Source organism: Orycteropus afer, unplaced genomic scaffold (genome assembly GCF_000298275.1).
Source record: "Orycteropus afer afer isolate SDZICR_OR568_19922 unplaced genomic scaffold, OryAfe1.0 scaffold00192, whole genome shotgun sequence".
In the NCBI taxonomy this organism is placed as follows: Eukaryota; Metazoa; Chordata; class Mammalia; order Tubulidentata; family Orycteropodidae; genus Orycteropus; species Orycteropus afer.
Genome location: NW_006921779.1, coordinates 4,392,257 through 4,414,381, shown reverse-complemented (window position 1 = coordinate 4,414,381; position 22,125 = coordinate 4,392,257). Strand labels below are relative to the sequence as shown.

Genomic DNA, 22,125 nt, shown 5'->3' with positions numbered 1-22,125 from the left:
ATCCGGGCGCCGCGTCCCAATAGCTTGGTTGCCAGGGCAACGCCGCGGAAAAGAAAAGTAAACCAATCAGAAGGCCGTTTGGTGGGAGGTGCCCCGAAGGCGGATGCTCATTGGTCTGGGTGGAGAAACAGAATAGGGTGCATTAGTGTGAGACGGGTGGGAGACGGGTGCGAGAGGCTTGTTGGTTTTGGCTCTCTACTAGGGAGGGTGATTTTAAGTCATCTAAGCCTGTCGGCAGCGTGAGGTCCTGGCCCGACTTACGGGAAAAACTGGCGGTCAGAGCCTCCCAGCCCTGGCGAAGCAAACCGAAGTTCTGGGCTCAGGCAGGGAGGAAGGGGGCGGGCTCCACGGTTCCGCCGTCTCTATTCACACGGCGGCGCGCCACCCCAGCCTCGCGGCTGGCTTGGGTCTCACCGGCCCATAAGCGAGGGAAACCCGAGCAAAATTTCTTTGAAACAGACTCTGGTCAAACAGATCTGAGTTTGAAATATGACTCTGCTATTTTCTGGTTGTGTGATGGGCAAGTTTTTTTTTTTTTTTTTTAATTGTTGAGAATATACAGAGGAGAACATACCAATTCAACAATCTATACATGTACAATTAGGTGACGTTGATTACTTTCTTCGAGTTGTGCAACCATTCTCACCCATCATGCTTGGTAAAGTAGAGGGTCAGAGAAAAAGGGGAAGATCCTCAAGGAGATGTATTGACACAGTGGCTGCAGTGATGGGCTCAAGCATAGCAAGGATTGTGAGGATGGTGAAGGACCGAGCAGTGCTTCGTTCTGTTGTACATACTTAGGGTCGCTGTGAGTCGCACCTAACAATAACAACAACGTTAACATAAACTCACTGCTCCTTAAATTTCCTGTCTAATCTTTCAAGTTGCTGTTGCCAATTTGATCCCATATCTCACTACTGTGAAGTTGATTTTGACTCATAGTGACCCCTCGGGTTTCCCAGGAGGTATTTCTATGGAAGAAGATTGCCCAATCTTCCTTCCAAGGAGTGGCTGGTGGGTTTGAACCACCAGCCTTCTGGTGAGCAGTCAAATGATGCCTTAGGCACTATGCCAACAGAGCTCTTATAATGTGCACATGCATAATTCCAGGCGGTAGCATGGGTTGAAAAACATAACAAGCTTTATTTCCATTGTATTTTCAATCACCTCATATGCATGTGACAGCTGGACAATGAATAAGGAAGACCAAAGAAGAGTTGATGCTTTTGAATTATGTTGGTGAAGAACAAATATGGTAGTTCTTAAAAGAGCACAATGCCCAAGGCATTCTTTACTGTTGTAGGATGTGACTCATAGAGACCCTATAGCGCAGAGTAGACCTGCCCCATAGGGTTTCCTAGGCTGTAATCTTAACTAGAGAAGCCAGTGCTTAACCAGGGTTAGCAGCCATTGCATCACCAGGGTACTTAAATTCTTTATTAGTTAAGTTAAACTATTGTGTAAAGAAGCTGTCAGAGGATATTTTTGTTTTAAGGTTTAAAGATTATCTCAGTGCAATAGTTTTGGGGGTTCATCCTGCCTCCATGGCTCCAGAAAGTCTGGAGTCCATAACAATTTAAAATTCTGTTCTGCTTTATCTTCCTTTTGATCAGGATTCTTCTGTAGAACTTTGATTTAAAAAAGAAAAAAAAATTGTAATAGTAGCTGGGCACCATCCAATTCTTCTGGTCTCATGGCAAAGGAAGCAGTTGTACATGGAGGCAATTAGCCACACATTCCATATCCTCCTCCTATTCCTGACTCTTTCTTTCTGCTGCTCCAGGTGAATAAAGACCAATTGTTATACCTTGGATGGCTATTGCAAGCTTTAAGACAGTGAGCAATATGAAATGAACTAGGAGATGGAACTGAAGCACACAACACAATATTAGGCCAGTTTGCTGGGATGTCCCGTGAAACCATGACCCTCAACCTCCAATCCAAGAAGCCAAATCCCAGAGATACTTGGTTATACTTAAGTAGGTTGTATCTAATCAGACAGGGTGTGTGCATCAGGGTAGTATCCTTTCACCACATTTACTCAATCTGTATCCTGAGCAAATAATCCAAGAAGATGGACTATATGAAGAAGAACACAGCAACGGGATTGGATGAAGACTCATCAACAACCTGTGATATGCAGATGACACATCCTTGCTTGCTGAAAGTGAAGATGACTTGAAGCACTACTGATGAAGATCAAAGAGTAAAGTCTTCGATATGGATTATACCTCAACATAAAGAAAACAAAAGTCCTCACAACTGGACCAATAAGCAACATCACAATAGAGGGAGAAAAGATTGAAGTTGTCAAGGATTTCATTTCACTTGGATCCATACTCAACAGTCATGGAAGCAACAGTCATGGAAGCAGCAGTCAAGAAATCAGATGTCACACTGTGCTGGGCAAATATGCAAAAGATCTTTTTAAAGTATTAAGAACCAAAGATGTCACTTTGAAGACTAAGGTGTCCTTAACCCAAGCCATTGTATTTTCAATCGCCTCATGTGCATGTGAGCGCTGGACAATGAATAAGGAAGACCAAAGAAGAGTTGCTGCCTTTGTGGTGCATTGTAGTGTTGGTGAAGAATACTGAAAATACCATGAAGAGCAAACAAATCTGTCCTGGAAGAAGTGCAGACGGAATGCTCCATGGAAATGAGAATGACCAGACATCATCTCTTCTACTTTGGTCATGTTGTCAGAAGGGACTATTCCTGGGAGAAGGATATGCTTGGTAAAGTAGAGGGTCAGCAAAAAAGGGTGAGACTCTCAAGGAGATGAATTGACAGACAGTGGCTGCAATGATGGGCTCAAGTGTAGCAAAGATTGTGAGGCTGATGCAGGACCAGACAGTGTTTCATTCTGTTGTACGTAGAGTCACTATATGTCAGAACCAAGTCAATGGCACCTAACAACAACACAAGCAGTCTCAGCAGCTACTTTTTTTTTTTTAAAGGAATTGTTGTATGTTGTATATTGTAAATATATCTATCAGACAATTTTTGCCAATTCAACTTTTTACAGGTGTACAACTTATTCACAGCAATTACATTCTTGGGCAAGGTTTTTGAACCTTGACTTCCTCATGTGTAAAATGGAGTTAACACCTTCTGTAGTCTGTTTGCCCTCCCTTCACAGCCAAACGCTTGGAAAGAATAATCTTCGCAACCTGCAATTCCTTAACATCTCACTCCCCACCTTATTGCGGCTGGGATTCATTTCCCTCCACCCCTCTGAAACTGCTTCACCTGGAATATTTTGGTCCTGCCTTAACGTGTCAATATCAGATATCATACAATAGCTGAAAGCTGGCTGCCCAAGGCTTTCTTCATTTGGTGTTTTTGCCTGGTCTGTGCACCATTTTACAAGGGAATTTAACTCTGATAGGAATGTAATAAAAAGTTCAGCATCATTGCCTTTTGCTGCTGTTAGCTGCTGTTGAGTTGGCTCCTGACTCTTAGTCTGGAAGCTCTGCTGAAAACTGTTCAGTATCATAGCCACACACAAGCTTCTACTGACAGATGGATGGTGGCTGTGCATGAGGTGAATTGGCCAGAATTGAACCCAGGTCTCCCTCATGGAAGGCAAGAATTCTTTTCCTAGCTCACCACTGCCTCCATGTTTCACACCCAGCTTTCATGATTTCATGTTACCTGCCTAGGTCCTAAAGACATAGGAGTTTTCTGTCCTGTAGACTCCTTTAGTTTCTCAGACTTTTTTTTTTTTTTTTCTCCCCCTAGGCAGTGTGTGTAGAAATGAGAACATGGGTTTTGGAATCAAGTCAGATCTGGCCTGGCTCTTACCAGCTATGTGAACTTGGCTGAGTTTTCTAACCTCTCTGAGACTCAGCTCTCACTATAAAATGAGGATAATCATGTCAATCAATGTAGGGGGTGAGAGTGATTTTGAAGAACAGCTGAAAGAATATGTCTAAAACAGCACCTAAAACAATGCCTTTCCTGCAGGGCCTGCCCGTACATTTGTTCTTTTCTCTATTTAGCAACTCTTTTTGTCTCCTTCCCTTCTGCTAGCCCCTGAAATGTTGGCACCTAGCCCTGCAGCACAGCACCTCTAAGTCCTGCCCCATAAAAAGCCTTCCCGACTATTTGTGGAGGTGATAATATAGAATAGTTGGATTCTGAGCCTCTCAACTCCTGATTCTGCAGGATCCCAGGCTCTCTGCTTACCTTCCCCTCAAATCCAGCAGTTCCTCCTGGCTATGGCTCAGCTTCTCCATTCAGGTTGTGTATGACCTCAGAGATCACCCTTCCTATCCTGACCCAAGGGAGCTCTGGTGGCTCAGTGGTTAAAGCATTAGGCTGCTAACCAAAAGGTCAGTGATTCAAACCCACCACCTTCTCTGCAGGAGAAAGATGAAGCAATCTGCTTCTGTAAAGATTTACAGTTAGTTCCACTCTGTCCTAAAGGGTTGCTATGAGTCGGAATTGACTCCATGGCAGTGGGTATCCTGAACCAGACACAGACAAGTTGCAAGGACTGCGAGGCTACAAGCTGCACTACAAAAGAGGCAAGGAAGGCAAACCCCACCTTTATCACTAACTGCATAGCAAGGATCAACATGAATCCAATTCCCAGCTGCAAGGAAATCAAGGCATCACCTTCTCACTCCTCATTGCCAGTCCCTAATGACCCAGTTGTATGTCAGACCTCATCCCAGGCTATCCTGAGCTAGGTCAAAACATCCTTGGCCACCTGAGGCAGGATGTCAGGGAACAGCCATAGGATCTGCAGGCTGCACAACTCCCTGCACTTCGGACCAGCTGGCCCCTCCACTCCCTCATCCTCTGGGACTAGGTTATAAACTAGGGTTCTATTTTTCTTCTTCATCGACTGCCCATGCAGCCTTTTCCTATCACTCAGCTGCCCAGAGCTGGATCTGCACAAATCAACTCTACTGCCTGACCCCGCTGGCTCATTGCCCCTGTGGGCTCACTAATTTTCTAGAATGGCTCACAGAATTCAGACTATTACTTATTCTTAAGGAGCCCTGGTAGCACAGTGGTTAAATGCTCAGCTGCTGACTGAAAGGTCAGCAGTTCAAACCCATCAGCTGCTTTGCAGGAGAAAGATGTGTCAGTGCGCTTCCATAAAGATTTATATCCTTGGAAACCCAACGGGGCAGTTCTACTTTGTCTCATAGAATCGCTATGAGTCAGAATTGACTTGCAGACAATGGATTGAATTTTTTATTATTTATACTTACAGTTACCCATTTATTATAATCAGAAAGGATACATGCCAAGACACTTCAGGCAAGGTTTGGAGGGTTCCTGGCACGGGGCCTCCATTGTCCCCAGGGCTGTGCTGCTCCCTCTTCTGTGAATGGATATTCTCAGCAATCCTGGAAGCTCCAGAGAGCTCCAACGTCCTGGGTCCTCTAGTCATTGGGATGTCCACGACTATGTGTGACTCAGGCCTTAACAAGGAGCCATAGTGGTACAAATGGTTAAAAGCGCTTGGCTGCTGTGCTAGTTAAGGTTGTGTGTCAATTTCGCTGGGCCTGGTTTTGACTAGCTGGGCAGCTGGATGTAGTTATTCCTCATGATGAGACTGGTAATCAACTCCATGGTGGAATCTACAGGAACAGCTGAGTAGTTGCTTTAGGGATGTGGTCTGCTTCCTGTATATAAGGAGAAGCGTTGAGAAGGGAAGGGCTGCAGCTTTTGGCATGCTCGAATCCTGCGTGTAGCTGTCGTCATTCAGCAGCATGCTATGTTGTCTGCCGATGTTGGCACTGTTAATGGACTTGAAGCAGTGGTCTGCCATGTGGTTTGGTAATATTGGGACTGTGCCTTTTTACATGTAGACCTTAGGTTTGTCAGCTTCAGCAGTCAGCAGCTGCCTGAGTGAAAAAAGCCTCCAGCTTCAGTGGGCCAGGAACAAGAGGCAGAGCTGAAGCCCAAGGTTTAGGGGTTTTCACTGAGATCCTAGAGCCTGGTGCTTTAAACTTGGACTTCTAGCCCAACTGTAAGAGAATAAATTCCTGTTTGTTAAAGTCACCCAATTTGTGGTATTTTCTGTTTGAGTGGCTCAAAGTAACCAAAACAGCTGCTAATCAAAAAGGTGTGGTTTGAATCCACCAGCCACTCAGGGAGAACGAAGAGGCAGTCTACCTGTGTAAAGATTTACAGCCTGTGAAACCCTATGAGACAGTTCTACAGGGTTGCTATGGATCAGAATATGAGTTGGCCAGACTTTGTCTCTTATACTTTGGTCATGTTGTCAGAAGGGACCAGTTCCTGGAGGATATCGTGTTTGTTAAAATAGACGGTCAGCAAAGAAAGGCAAGCCCCTCAATGAGATGGACTGACATAGTGGCTGTGACAGTGGGCTCAAGTGTGGCAATGATTGGGAGGATGGCACAGGACCAGGCTGCTCCATTGTTGTGCATGAGGTCGCTATGAGCTGGAGCCTAATCAATGGTATCTAACGAGTCGGAATTAATTCCACGGCAGTGGGTTTGGTTTTGGGGCCTTAATGCATAGTTATAATCAATCCAGTCAATGAATATGCATGACTGCCTTAGGTGACCTCCCTCCCTTCCCCTCCTGCATAGCCCCTACTTGCCTATTTTAGAGAAACAGAGCACTTTAATTACTTGGTTATTTTCAGAAAGCAGCGTCAAAGGCCCAAAACAAGTTATCTCATATTTGCCCTTGGCCTTTTTCTTCTACACTCCCTTCCTGGGCAATTTCACTAACCCTTGGGGCTTTAATTACCATCTAAACATAACGACTCCTAGCCCAGAGCTCTCTACCGAGTCCTGGACCTAAATTTCCAACTACTCTTTGGACATCATTTTTTTCTCTTTGTCTTTAATGGCTTCCTTCTGAGAATGAAGTCAAAAGTCTTTTCTCCAGAACATGCTGTATCATCTGGTGTCTGCCTACCCCTTATCTCATCTCTTCCCACCCTCCTCTTTGCTCACTCAGTTCTGGATACAGTTCTTGTGTTCTTCAAACATGTCAAGGATGTTCAAGCTTCAAGCCCTGGTGTTTAACTTGGTGTAAATGGGTGGGCTTTATGGGGGAACGGGTGCCCCTAAACCAAAAACCACCACTCATTGCTGTGGGGTCAATTCCGACTCATGGTGACTCCATGTGCTAGAGCTGCTCCATATGGTTTTCTTGGCTATAATCTTTACAGAAGCAGTTTACTAGGCCTTTCTTCTATGGAGCTGCTGGTGGGTTTGAATCAAATTTAGCAGCTGGATTGATAAGCAGTGTTTTGTTTACGTGTGTAGTTTCCTGGGGACAGGACTTGTAGCTTTTATCAGATTCTCAGTCTGAATATGATACTCCCAACCCTAACCAACAAACTGCTTGCTCTCCCCCCTTCCCATCTACCCTCCACATCGCTGCTGCCTAACTATCTAAAACACAGACCTATTGCTATTGTTACTTCTTCAGCTTTAAACCTTAGCTTTCTCTCTACAGTGTAGTCTCCTCAGCCTAGTAATGTGAAGCTTTTGACAGCCCAGATGTAGCTCACCTTTCCAGCTTTATTTCTGAGTCCCTGCTCTTTGGGTACAGAATACACCGGTACACTTTGCCTTTGTACTTGTACTTCTGCCTGGTGACGTCCTTCTCATCCTTTAGGGCCCAGTCCGGCTCTACAGCCAGCCACCACTGCTGTGGGCTCAGTCTCAGTTCCACTGAAATGCATGCTACATGGACGACAGGCAGTTTACCTGAGTATGTGAGGTGTGTAAGGTGAGTGTGTCCTCTAGTGTGTGAGGACAAGGATTCAGCCTCAGATAACCCTGGGATTCCAGAGCTGAAGGAAGGAATGAACTTCTCCTCTTCCTCCCCCTACCCTGCCTGCTTAAGGCAAAAGAAGCCCCTTCTCTCATCAATGTTCAATGCAGAGGGAAATAACTGTAACAGAATTTATTTATTTTCTTTGAGTGTCTCTGGTCTAGCTTCGGAAGGCCCCTCTGGGCTCTTCTGGCCTTGTTTCCGGGCTGCTGCTGCTGCAGCTTTTAAGGCTCTTTTTTGCTTCTTCAGCTTTTGAGCCTCTTGGAAAACCTAGGGGTAGAAAGGCGCAGGAAAAACTTTGTAATCCTATGCAAAACTTCAGACATGGAGCAGGTGGGGTGGGCACTGTCTCCCCAGATGGTTAACTCTAGCCTTTCCCCACAGGGTTGGTGACCTGTGACTTCCCCGGCCCATGCCAATCCCTGGGTCGGTTCCATGCCTCTACCAGAAAGAGACAACCCCTCCCTCCTGCTCCCATCCTGCTCCCATCCTAGCCCCAGAGTACGCCAACAGCACCAAAGCAGCCCCTCTGACTCGTACCCGAATGCACAGTGCCTTCTTGGTCACCCAGCGGCGGTGGGCCCTTCGGTAGTAGAGTGGAGGGAAGGTGTACTCAATCCCCAGCTCCTTGCATGTCTTCTCAAAGACATCATAGTTGGTCTTACGGAGGTTTTTCAGCATTTTCTTCCTCTGGTCGATACTCATGAGCAGAAAGCGCTTATGGGCTTTGTCCTGTAAAAGAGTCTGTGTTTATTAATAACAAATAACAATAATAGAGTCTTTAGTATTTTGTAAATGGGCGGTATGCCACTTCATAGTTACAAAGGATGGTCATTTCATTACTGCACTGGGACTTCTTAACCATCTTATATGATATCAGTACACTCTGAGATAGCTATTGTCAACGTTACTCCCATTTCAGATTAGGAAACAAAGATCCAAAGACATTAACTGATTGACAAAAGGTCCTAGGTGGGTGCTGAAACTGGGACTTAAATCCGGGTCTACTGATCTGACTCCGAATCTCATGTTCTTTTCCCTGTGCTACCCACCCTCAGCTTCTCCACCTGTCAGCAAACTGTCAGCTGGGTGGAGGGGAAGGAAGACTTGGTGCTCTTCTTAGAGACACCTCCCTCCCCTCCCCCTCCAGCCCAGCACTGCTCTGTGAGGAATCTCTGCATTGGGGTTGGTATTTCATGGCCCAAAGGAACAAAACTGATCTCCAAGGAGCAGGCTTAGCCAGCTCCAAGGGAATGTAGGGGCCAGGTATGATGCTGGAATCACCAGCCACAACCATGTTTTTATTAAAAATAACACCAACTGCCTAATTATAGCATCTCTGCTACACACTGGGCTGAGCTGTGGCCTAAGGGTTAAGAATGTGGGCTTTAAACAAAGTACAGGCATGTGAGTTAAACATTTACCTCAAGTAGACACACGCCCTGGAGAGAACAATCATGGGAGAAGGAAGGGCTGCTTATGCACAGGGAGAAAGCTCAGGGGGCAGGAGAGTATGGAGGGATGGACACTGGGAAGTGGTAACTATGGGGAGGAAGTGGGAGGGGAGCTGTTGCATTGTGGTAAACTGTGGTCAATGACATGAGACAAAGTGTATGTGAACTGCTGTATGGAAAGTGAATTTGCTCTGTAAATCTTCACCCAAATCACAATTTAAAAAAAAAAAAATGTGGGTTTTGAAGCAAGACTGCTTGATTTCAAGCCCCAGCATATCACTTACTAGCAGAATGTCTTAAGGTATAACTCTATGTTTAGATTATTCCTCTGTAAAATGGGATAAAAAGATGGTTACAAGGGTTAAATGAAATGACATGTAAGGTATTTAGCATAGGGCCTCCAAACCAAAAGAAACCAAACTCACTGCCATTGAGTTGATTCTGACTCATAGTAACCCCTGTAGAATTTCCAAGGCTGGCTGTAAATCTTTATGGAAGCAGCCTGCCTCATCTTTTTCCTGCAGAACAACTGGTGGGTTTGAACCACTGACCTTTTGGTTAGCAGTCAAATGCCTTAACCACTGCACCACCAGAGTTTCTTTAGCACAGGGCTTTATATGTAGCATGTTATGTTGGCTGCTATTATTATTTTACATAGTCCTTGCAATCCCGTAAGCAGGTACTATTATTATCCCCACTTTATAGGTAAGAGAACAGGGGCTCTGTTGTGTAAACTAACTTCTCCACACGCACACAGCAAATCAAATGGCAGTGCTGGGATTTGAACCCAAGGCCACCTGACTGCACTCATGCATTTAACAAATCTTTACTGAACACCCACCATGTGCCAGACACTGACCATGCTGTAACGTTTATGCTCTTAGCCACTGGTGGTGCTCAGCACAGCCCTGTAAGGCTCCCATTTCTCCACTGGAGGCAGGAGGGCTATGTGCTCCACTGCAGTGAAGAGGTGAGCACTCTGTTGTTGCATCCATCTGACTTCTCAAGCTGCTTCTCTAGACCCAAAGCCCTTTATCCTCCAGACTCCTCTTTGCCAGGCTGATGTTTAGCTGTGAGGGATGCCCAAGATTTACCTTTCGATGTTTCTGCATATGTTTTTCATAATTGTGGATCTTGACGGTCAAGGCGACAACTGAAACCACAAACCACAGAGGATGAGAGCTGGGCACAGATGGAAGGAAAGCACAAGGCCTGGATTATGTTATAAGAGCTCAAGGATAAACAATCACCACTGCTCTTGGTTAGCTCTCTAGAATTCCCAAAGTGCTCTCAATGTCAAGTTCTCAAAAGACTTTGGATTATTTTTCATTTAAAAATCAAGTTTAAGAACGGGCACTTAACCTGATAAATGTTATCTTCCCCAAACCAGTGCAAATATCATTCTTAATGGCAAAACTCTAGAGCATTCCCGTTAAATTCAGGAACTAGACCAGAATGCATACTATCCTGGTTAGCTCTTGACACCGTCCTAGCCAGTGCAGTGAGAGAAGATTTTGCAACTGTCAAGGCTCTAATGTAACACAACCACTGCCATGGAGTCAGATCCGATTCACAGCGACCCCTCCTTGGATTTCTGAGGTGGTATCACTACGGAACTAGATTGCCCAACCTTCCTTCCAAGGAGTGGCTGGTGGGTTTGAACCGCCAGCCTTCTGGTTAGCAGTCAAATGCCTTAGGCACTACGCCACCAGAGCTCCTCTCTGTTTCTTTTATTTTGGTTTCAGAATTATCAGCTCCCATTCACCTCCCAAGGCCCTGGAGTATCTTTTCTTCAGGTATTATTTTGTTTGAGTCCACCTGCATCGCAAAGGGAAAAGCAGAAAGTGGCTCCAAGGAGAGGCTGTTACTACAGCAGACCCTTCTCAGATCACACACTGGGTTCGGGGAGCACTGCAGAGTGCAGTATGAACCTGGGCTCTGACCACATGGCCCCTTCACACCACCTTAGTTGAAGAATGGAGAGGGAGATGGGCTTTGCTTCCTGAATTCTCTAGAGCACGTACTATGCTAGAGGCAACAGGCCTTCAGAAAGCTGGGTATTAATGAAAAGAGAAGCACCGATACTTGTGGTTAAAGAGGACTGTAGTTATCACCTTGCTGGTGTCTTGGCCAACCAGACATCTATTCCTGCTATCCTGAGAGTTTGCGTGTGATAATGGAGAACCAGATGAGGTGAGGTAAGCAGCTCTTCACAGCTAAGGTGACCCCAAGCCTAGGGTTTCTGGAAGCCAAGGGAAGCTGCAACTCATCTCAAAGGGGCTATGGAGGATCCAGAAGATAGGCCTCCAGACCTTCTCTATGGGGATCTAGTACCCAGGGTGGGCTCACCAGACCTTAATCCCTAGCACAGGGGGAAGGAAAGAATGAAGGCAGTGGGGAGAAAACATGCTGACCTCATGTGGGCCCACTAGTCTACCCCACATGTTCCCAGTGGTCAGTGAAAATAAACTGTACCCAGAGCAAGGGGGGAGGGGAGGAGAGGAGGCAAGTTGGGGAAGGGAGGGAAGGGGAGAAGGGAGAGGAAGGGAAGGGGGAGGGAGGGGAGGGGGTGTAGGGGAAGGTGGGGCTTTCCCTTACAGCTAATCAGGACTACTGTCAATTCCAGTTTGAAAGTAAAGAAGGAACATTACCCCCTTGGGAATATGCCCAGAAGCCATGGCTCAGGAGCCAGTCTGCCTGGGCTTGAATCCTGGCTTTTCCATTTTTAAGCTACATGTTCTTGGGCAAGCTACTTAACTCTGCCTCAGTTTCTCTCTCTGTACAATGAAAGTACAACAGTATATATCACATAGCATTGTGGGGATTAAAGGAGATAACACACATAAGACTCTTAGCACTGTGTCTGGCACACCTTGGAAAATGTTAGCTCTTGAAATTAATATAATAGAACTTATCTATAATGAAAAGAGCTTTCCAGTTTCCAAAGTGTGCTAACAGTCCCTAGTTTCTCACAATCCCACATGAGGTGGATGAAATGATCTCTGCTGTGCCCTCATAGTTCTCTGTTTCCAGACTGGGAAGCAGAGGCTCAGAGAGGGCTGGTGCCTTGCCTAAGATCACACATAAGGTGTAGAACAAAGCAGGACCTGTACACAGAGCTGTGATACTGAGTCTAGTTTTCATTATTTTTGGTCCTTCATGTCTCCTTTTCTAGGCACATCTAGCCCCTAGTGTGCTTGTAGGATCAACTACCAGCTAGCAGAGTCCCTTCACACCCTCATTCCCCATGGGCCCCTTGACTAACTTCGAGCCTCCAGGGAGCTGGTGTCCTCAGGGTTTGCCACGACCTTATTCATCAACCTCTCTTGCTTGATTTTTAGCTTCTCCTTCTGTTGACAAGAGAATAACAGAGGCAGAATTGGTGAGGTCTGCCACCCAGGAATTGGCCCTCATTCCCCCAAGGTCAGTCATGGCTGCAGTTACCACAGCAACTAGGCCCTCAGGACACAGGGCCTGACTTCACTCTGCTCATGGGGCTAGGCACATCCAGGTAAGCCCAAAGCCAATGCCACTGACAAGAGAAATGTCTTGTTGGATGAATGACCCTGAAGCTTGTTCATTCATTCATATATCAGATATTTATTGAGTGCCTACTGTTTGTCAGGTGCTAAGGGTACAATGAAGAATAAAACTCTTCTCCCTCAAGATGCTTTGGGGGTACTGACATGTGGACAGTGAATGACAGTGGACTAAATGTGATCTGAGAACCGCAGGAAGGGAATGCGCATGGGGAAGGTGTTAACCAGGTATCAGGGTAGGAGGGGATCTCAGCAGAGAGGACCAAGAGAGGCCAATGTTGATAGCAGGACACTCACCTGGTTAGCCATTTCCAAAGACAAGAGTCTTTTCACGACATCATCAACCCTGTAGAGACATTTGGGGGGCGGGAGGGGAAGGCAATGCTCTTTCATTTTAGTTTGAAATGCAAGGTGATTGACAATTTCTTCTACAACAAATTAGTCTATCTGGAGGTGGGGAGCCATTTCCCAGGGATTAAAGTCAGCATGGATTTGGCTTGCTGGGCTAAGAACATGGAACAATGTGACAACTGAAGGAAACTGAGGGTATTATGTTGAGCATTCCAGTCTCGTCACAGGGGTAAAGGGAGGATTTTCATTTTAGCTAGAACATGGTTCAATGTCTTGAGACACTTCAGTTGTATAATCACTACTTCTTTTCCAATCACACTGCACAGTGGGGAGATAGAGGGACTGCCCAGCCCCCACTGCACAGGAGCTGAGCAGGACCTTGGCCTTGGTATCAGTCAGCTCTGGATTCAAACCCCAGTTCTACCCCTTAGTAGATGTGTGACACTGGGCAGCTTGATACTCTATAAAATAGGGACACTAGACACTATTTCCTCCCTCATAGCACTGCTGTGAGCATCAGGACATCAGATGTTTCTAGAAAGACCCACTAGGCATGTTAAGTTTTTGGTATCAGGTGGTTGGTATGGGGTCCTCACCCAGAGTACAGTTGAGCTCCATGTGTCCCTGCTGCCCACTCACCCTCACCATGCTCTCTATCCCTTTCTATAAACAAGCTTCAGATACAGCAGCCCAGGCCTGAAGCCTCTCTGTTCCCCTACCTCTTCCCCATCTTGGCAATCCTCCCAGGGTCCCCTGCCACCTCAAAGAGGTTTCTTCCTGCTTACTTGTCAATCCCAGGGATGTTCTGGTAGTCTTTAAGCAATGTGGAAGGAGGCGGGTCATCTTCTTGGCTGGGCTGGACTGTGACTTGAGAAGAAACAATGATTATAGAATTGAAGCATCTCGAGACAGTCTGGACTCTTGGCAGTGCAGGGACAGAAGACACCTGGAGTCAGCTCTCACTGGCTGTCCTCCCAGACATGGAGCATCTCATCGTTCCTCCCACTATGAGATATCCAGGGTCTCAAGCAAGGCACCAGATGTCTCTGGGCTGTTTTCTCCTCTGCAAACCCCGTGGGCACCTGTCTTCATATTTCACGGTAGAGTGGAAGGCCTTTCCATGCCATCTATGCCTGCTCCTCTCACCCATCTGTTTGGCCCTACAGTTATTGGGTTCCCCACTAGGATTGGTCTTCCTGGGGACAGGAATGAATATGATTCCTCTGAATCCCCTGCAACTTGCCTGGTCCATGGCACACATTAGAGTAGGCACTCAACAAATACTTGTTGGCAGACTGCATGAATGAAATAATGGGGTTGAGGAAGGAACCCCTAGTTTTAACCAGTTGCTAACAAGTCAACTTTGACTCATGGCGAGCCCATGTGCATCAGTAGAACTGTGCTCCATAAGGTTTTCAATGGCTGAGTCTTCGGAAGTAGATTACCAGAGGCTTTTCTTCCTTTTCTGGGTGGACTTGATCTCCAGCCTGTAGGTTAGCAGATGAATGCCTTAACCCTTTCACCACCTGGGGACTCCCCACTAACTTTAGGATGTCTGAAATGTAAGCATCACATAGAGATCATAGTGAATGAACCCTGCCACTCCTTACAGGTGATGGGAAGGAAGGGGAAATAAATTTCTCCTTGCTCTGTCATAAGCAAATAATATTAATAGCAAAAGATACTTTTCATGTATTATCACTGAATCCCAATAATAATAATCTTCTCAGATACTTTTACACTCATAAACAAGGCGGGCGGGCGGGAGGGAGGAAGGGAGAGAGACAGAGAGAGAGAGAGAGAGAGAAAGTAGCTTGTAAGAGGAATCTTAACCACTATGCTTTATACTGCCTTGGGGATGCGAAACCACATCCTCCACCTCAGAAGGGTAGACACAAAGGGAGGCCTGCCAGCCTTGCACTCCTTCTCTCTCTTGCTCTCGCAATCTTCACTCTCGCCACCTCCCAAGCAGGTTTCAGGGCCAGGGCTTTGTGACAAAGTTGGCATGGGTGACTTCTGCCCACCCCCATCTTGTGGCTCTACCGTCGCCTCCGTTCCTTTGGCCACTCCAAGTCCCACCCCAAGACCTCCTACCTGGTTTCTGGATGGCAAATCCGCGGGTGAACTGGAGGACGAGACCTACGCAGAAGGGAGAGCGGATCTCCTTAAGTAGTCTAGCCTTTCTACACTACACACCACCACCCACTGCCATCGAGTTGGATCCGACTCATAGCGACCCCTTCTTGGGTTTCCGAGGCAGTATCACTATGGAAGTAGATAGCCCAACCTTTCTTCCGAGGAGTGGCTGGTGGGTCTGAACCGCCAGCCTTCTGGTTAGCAGTCAAATGCCTTAGGCACTACGACACCAGAGCTCCTACAGTTCCTGCATACTCTTCCTCTGTGCTGTTCGCGTCTCCGCCCCTAACCCCATTTTTTTCCCCACCCGGCTGAACCAGTCTCTCCCTCTTTGTCTTACTTCTTCCCCTATTCACTACCCTTTCTCTCTTACTCTGCCCCTGCACTTCTTCCCTATTCTCGCCTTCCGTGTTCTCCATCTCCTCCGAACCCTATTTCCCTCTTCCTGCTGCCTATTTTGCAGCCGCTCACCTCGAGGCTGCAGGCTCCACTGGTCGGAGGGAAGACTGGCTCTCCCTCTGTCTGACAACCTAAGGACTTGGGCCGGGGTCACTGTCTGGGTCCGAACAGAACTCAGTGCCCTCCACGCTGCTCTCAGCATGGTAAATTCTGACTCCAGCCAGGCCCACGCCTCAGCAGCGGTCTCCTTCTCATTACGGACTAGGTTACACGGGTGCCGCCATGTTGGCTCAGGCGCGACCAATCGAATACAGTCGCGAGACCGGAGCTGAAAACCGAGAAAATTGATTGGACAGGCAGGCCTAAATGATGACGCAAAGCATTGGGTGGAGCTGAGAGATCTGATTAGCTGTTGGGCGAGATTGGGGTGTGGTCATTGTCTAGCTCTCTAGTTGTTACTGTTGCGGAAAAACAAACAAACAAAAAAACCCAAACTCATCGCCATCTAGTGTATTCCCACTCATAGTGACGCCTTTGGGTTTGTTGTTGTTATGTGCCGTCAAGTCGGACTCGACTCATAGCGACCCCTCCTTGGGTTTCCGAGGCAGTATCACTACAGAAGTTTGTTATTGTTATGTGCCATCGAGTCAGCCCTGACTCATAGTGACCCCTCCTTGGGTTTCCGAGGCAGTATCACTACGGAAGTAGGATTGCCCAACCTTCCTTCCGAGGAGTGGCTGGTGGGTTTGAACCGCCAGCCTTCTGGTTAGCAGTCAAGTGCCTTAGCCACTATGCTACCAGAGCTCCAGGAGGCAGTAAATCATTACGGAAGTAGATTGCCCATTCTTCCTATTGGGGAGTGGTTTGTGGGTTTGAACTGTCAACCTCTGGTCAGCCAAACCAAACCAAACAAAACTTACTGATGTCCAGTCGAATCCAACTCATAGGGACCCCTTCTTGGGTTTTCAAGGCGGTATCTCTATGGGAGTAGATTGCCCAACCTTCCTTCTGAGGAGTGGCTGGTGGGTTTGAACCGCCAGCCTGCTGGTTAGCAGTCAAATGCCTTAGGCACTATGCCACCAGAGCTCCCTTCTGCTCAGCAGTGATGCGTAATACTAAAAAGCTGCTTTTTTTTTGGGTATGTATCCCATCTTTAATCCCTCCTTGCGATCCTCGCCTCTCAAACAACAACAACAACAACAAAAACCCCAAAACCTCTCTGCTGTCTAGTTGATTCCGACTCGTAGTGACTCCCTTTGGATTTCTGAGGCAGTAAACCATTACAGAAGTAGATTGCCCAATCTTCTTTCTGTGGAATGGCTGGTGGATCTGAACTGCCAGCTTTCTGGTTAGCAGTCACATGTCTTAGGGACTAGGCTACTATGCCACCAGAACGCCTGGCCTCTAGTCCTGGTTATTTAAGAAGCTTCTATTGGCCTGTCCCAACTTTCTTCTCTCCCCAACCTGGTATTTTTTTCCCCCCTCACCAGCAAAGCCCAGGATGGGGCTCTGTAAGAACTACTGGGTTTCAGCCTTCATTTCTGGCAGACTTGTAGGTTGGTGATTAAGGTCTCTGACTTTGGAATCGCAGCCCTGGCCTGGAATTCAGAGTTTAGCCATTTATTCACTGTGTGACCATGTCGCAAGTCAGGCAACCTTTCTAGGTTTCAGTGTACTTATCCATCAGTTAGAGGTGGGGATAATAGTATTGATCTTTTAGGCTGTTGAGAGGATTACATGAGGTAGTTGCATGCAAAGTACCAGTATATAGTAAACATTTAATAAATATTAGCTGTAATTATTAATATTTGTGGAATGAGGGTTGATCTTTTCAAAGGTCAACCACCATGTCCCACTGCACTGATACCCTCCATGAACCCCTACCACTGCTCTAATTATCAGTATTTCAGTCTCTGCCATTAGAATGGGTACCCACTGAGGGTGCACTGAACTGGGCCATTTCTTAATCTTTGCTGCCAGCACAGGGCCTAGTTGCTAGGTGAGGTTTCATTGAATGAATGACTAAAGAAATAAATAAACAAATGAACAAATTTGAGAAGTACTTTGACTGCTCCACCACTCACCTGTCAGTTTGTTGTTCTGTGGTGGCTTGCGTGTTACTATGATACTGGAAGCTATGCCATCAGTTTTTCAAATACCAGGAGGGTCACCCACGGTGGACAGATTTCAGTGGAGCTTCCAGACTAAGATCAGGAAGAAGGACAGGGCCATCTACTTCTGAAAATATTGGCCACTGAAAACCTCACGAATAGCAGTGAAATAACTGCCGATATATTACTGGAAAACTTTATGAATAGTAGTGAAACATTGTCTGATATAGTGCTGAAAGATGAGTAGTATATCAGACAATGTTTAGGTTGGAAGGCACTCAAAATATGACTAGGGAGAGCTGCCTCCTCAACACAGCATTGACATTAATTATGTGCATGGAGTAAATCTTTCTGACCTTCATTTGCTGATGTGGCATAACTTAAAATGAGAAGAAACAGCTGCAAACATCCATTAATAATTGGAACATGGAATGTACAAAGTATGAATCTAGGAAAATCAGAAGTTGTCAAAAATAAAATGGAATGGATAAAGATCAATATTCTAGGTGTTAGTGAGCTAAAATGGACTGTTATTGGCCATTTTGAATCTGACAATTATATGGTGTATTATATTGGGAATAACAAATTGAAGAAAGTGTTGCATTCATTGTCAAAAAGAACATTTCAAGATCTATCCTGAAGTATATTGCTGTCAGTGATAGGGTAATATCCATATACCTATAAGGAAGACCAAGGAGCTCTGGTGGCACAGTGCCTAAGGGATTTGACTGCTAACCAGAAGGTTGGTAGTTCAAACCCACCTGCTGTTCCATGGAAGGAAGATGAGGTAATCTACTTCTGTAAAGATTTACCACCTTGGAAACCCAATGGGGGTTGTTATGAACTAGAATTGACTTGACGGCAGTGGCTTTTTTTTTTTTAATAAGAAAGACCAGTTAATACTACTATTATGCACATGTATGCACCAACTACTAAAGCCAGAGATGAAGAAATTGAAGATTTTTACCAACTTCTGCAGTCTGAAATTGACCAAACTTTCAACAAGATTGTGATAGTTAAGTTGTGTCTCAGCTTGTCTGGGCCTGGTTTTGAGTGGTTGGGCAGCCAGTTATTCCCTATGATGAGACTGGTCATCAACTCCATGGTGGAATCTACTGGTGCAGGTGAATAGCTAGCTGCCTTAGGAATGTAGTCTGCTTCCAGCATATAAGAAGAAGCATTGAGAAAGGTCTCTCTAGCTTTTGGCACACTCTCTAGCTTTTGAATCCTGCATGTAGCTGAGTTGTCATTCAGCAGCTTGCCATATTGTCTGCTGATCTTGGGACTGTTAATGGACTTGAATTAGTGACCTGCCATCTGCTTGATAATTTTGGGACTGTGTCATTTTACTTGCCGACCTTGGGTTTGTCAGCCTCAGCACTCAGCAGCTGCCTGACTAAAAGGATGCCTCCAGCTCTGGTGGGCCAGGAGCAAGAAGCAGAGCTGAAGCCCAAGGTTGAGGGGCTTTCACCCAGCTCCTAGAGTTGGCATTTGAACTTGGACTTCTAGCCTCCAAAACTGTAAGAGAATGAATGCCTGTTTGTTCAAAGCACCCATTTGTGGTTTTCTGTTAGAGCAGCATAAGAGGTAACCAAAACAAAAATGTATTGATAATTACTGGTGATTGGAATGTGAAAGTTGGAAACAAAGAAGCATCAGTAATTGGAAAATATAGCCTTGGACACCACGTGATAGAATTTTGCAAGACCAACAACCCAATGACTTATTCATTGCAAATAAGTTTTTTTTCAACAAGATAAATGCCAACTATACATGTGGACCTAGCCAGATGGAATATTGTATTAGAGCTTAAATTCTGAAGCACTTGGTTTGTGGGAGGCTGCAGTGGGAGCCCTAACTTCATTTTGAGTCTTGACATAAATTCAGACCCCATTTGAGTTCTTTCTGATGTTTAAACCAGCGTTGTGGCTGTGCATAGACAAGTGCTGGAACACACGTACAGAGGGGCAGTTAACTCTCAGGAAGAGTGTGGTTGAAAGCAGATTATGTTTGCACAAAGAACTAAGGAACTGAGTTGCCTGAGTGTGTCCGTTACTAATTTAAATTAAAATTGGTGTCCTGGTGTTTTGTAGCCATCTTGTAGCTTTAACTCAGGCTGCATGGCCATGAATCATATGCAGACCACCACGTAGCCAGGTGGTCAAGCCCCAGAACCAATCCTGTAACCCTTTTCAAATCTTCAATTATGTATATATCTTAATCATGGAACTTTCCCTGCTTCTATAGTCCCACCTGTCACAGTGATGAATTGATTTGCCACCAATAATGATTTCCTTTGTTTTCAATCATATAATTAGCTCAATGGCTGTGACTCAGTGGACTCCATTCAGCTCCATTTAGTATTGTACACATGCTGATGGTTTCCCTTATCCTGGATGATTATCTTTGTTTTGTCTTTGTTCCATCTAAGGCTTAATAAAAGAGTGTCTATTGAGTGGGAAGAAAAACGTGAAACAAAATTCAAAAACACAATAACGACTAGAATTACTGGTCAGATGGAGTCTGATGGGACCCTCAAGACTATGGCCCTAGGATACACTTTGGGCCTGGGATAAAACTCCCAACAGTAAGTAGAAAGACTTACATGCAGAACACCCAACCCAGGGTGAAGCACCCACCTACTCTATGGAGATACATCCCTTGGAGCAACCAGCCATGGAGCATTAGAGGGGTAACATTTACATGGAGGAAAAGCTGGACAGACAGGAGTGCAAAGCTAAGGCACAGGGATGGGGGGGGGGACACTGGGAAGGGAGAGGAGAAGAGTGGGTTAGGGTTAGGGATGGTAATTGGGGAGTGAAACCAAATGTACACAAACTGTTGAATGTAAAATGTATTCTGCTCTGTAAATTTGCACCCAAAACACCATTTAAAAAAAAAAAAAAAGACATCAGACGTTTGCACTGGGAAAGTCTGCTGCAAAAGACCTCTTTAAAGTGTTAAAGAGCAAAGATACCACTTCTAAGACTAAGGTGTGCCTGACTCAAGCTGTGGTATTTACAATCACTTCATATGCATGTGAAAGCTGGACAATGAATAAGGAAGACTGAAGAAGAATTGATGGATTTGAATTGCGCTGTTGAGGAAGAATAATGAAAATACCAAGGACTGCCAGAAGAATGGGAGCTCTGGTGGCCTAGTGCCTAAGGCATTTTGACTGCTAACCAGAAGGCTGGCGGTTCAAACCCACCAGCCAGTCCTTGGAAGGAAGGTTGGGCAATCTACTTCCGTAGTGATACTGCCTCGGAAACCCAAGGAGGGGTTGCTATGAGTCAGGGCCGGCTCAAAGGCACATAACAACAACAACAACAACAACAGAAGAATGAACAAATCTGTCTTGGAAGTAGTACAGTGGAATGCTCCTTGGAAGTGAGAATGGTCAGACTTCATCTCACCTACTTTGGTCATGTTGTCAGGAGGGACCAGTCCCTGGAGAAGGATATCATGCTTCGTAAAATAGAGGGTCAATGAAAAAGGGGGAGACCCTCAAGGAGATGGATCGACACAATGGCTGCGATGATGGGCTCAAGTATGGCCAATATTGTGAAGATGTGCAGGACCAGGTGGTGTTTCATTCTGTTGTACGTGGGGTCGTTATGAGTTGGAGCCAACTTGATGGTACCTAACAACAACAACAACAACAACATCTCTATCAGCTGCCATGGAGTCACCTTCTAACTCAGGTGACTTCATGCGTAGTGGAACAAAACCCTGCCTGGACCTGTGCCATCCCCCTGGTTGGTTGTGTATTAGATCATTGTGATCCATAGGGTTTCATTGGCCAATTTTTGAAGTAGATCACCAGGCCTTTCTTCCTAGTCTGTCTTAGTCTGGAAGCTCTGCTGAAACCTATTTAGCATCACAGCAACACAAACTGTAGGCCTTCATTGACAGGTGGGTAGTGGCTGCACATGAGGTATACTGTCTTGGAATCAAATCCATGTCTCCCATGTGGCAGGTGAGAATTCTACCACTGAACCACTGCTGCCCCACCCTGACTGCTAGGGCCCTGAAAAGAAAAGAACAGAGACTCAGGCACACTCAAAAGTTTCTCAAAAAAGAAGAAAAAAAACACTTTAAGAGACCAAAATTACGTAAAACAAGTACAAAATGTTAGTGGGTAGGGCTGGATGATGCATTCTTAAAGTGTGCAGATTGCCTGGGAAGCTCAGCCCACTGGGACAGGACATGGGGGGAGGGGTGCTGGGGATCAGGGATAGGGGAGACTGAAAGGAGCCTCTGGCTTTTCTGGGGTTGGAGTAACCTAACCTTCTCCTCTGGGCAGCCCAGGATCCTTAGGGGCAGACCCAGAAGGAGCAGTCCCAGGAAGCC

General features: G+C 45.9%; 1 protein-coding gene across 1 annotated transcript; it reads right to left on the bottom strand.

Moving 5' to 3' along the window:
• Window positions 1-7,914: 7,914 nt before the first annotated feature.
• MRPS15 (mitochondrial ribosomal protein S15) lies at window positions 7,915-15,863 on the bottom strand. The gene is made up of 8 exons (XM_007947631.1): window positions 15,734-15,863; window positions 15,221-15,265; window positions 13,912-13,987; window positions 13,073-13,121; window positions 12,502-12,586; window positions 10,331-10,389; window positions 8,323-8,514; window positions 7,915-8,052 (listed from the first exon to the last, which is right to left on the bottom strand). Exons 1-8 carry the CDS (start codon window positions 15,861-15,863, stop codon window positions 7,915-7,917), a joined length of 774 nt encoding a protein of 257 aa, XP_007945822.1.
• Window positions 15,864-22,125: the final 6,262 nt, after the last annotated feature.

Coding starts and splice junctions, on each gene's coding strand:
- MRPS15 (XM_007947631.1), bottom strand. CDS start 15,863: ATGCTGAGAGCAGCGTGGAGGGCACTGAGTTCTGTTCGGACCCAGACA. Junction 15,266..15,733: donor GTGGAGCCTGCAGCCTCGAG/GTGAGCGGCTGC, acceptor CCTTCTGCGTAG/GTCTCGTCCTCCAGTTCACC. Junction 10,390..12,501: donor CAGCTCCCTGGAGGCTCGAA/GTTAGTCAAGGG, acceptor TTGTGGTTTCAG/TTGTCGCCTTGACCGTCAAG.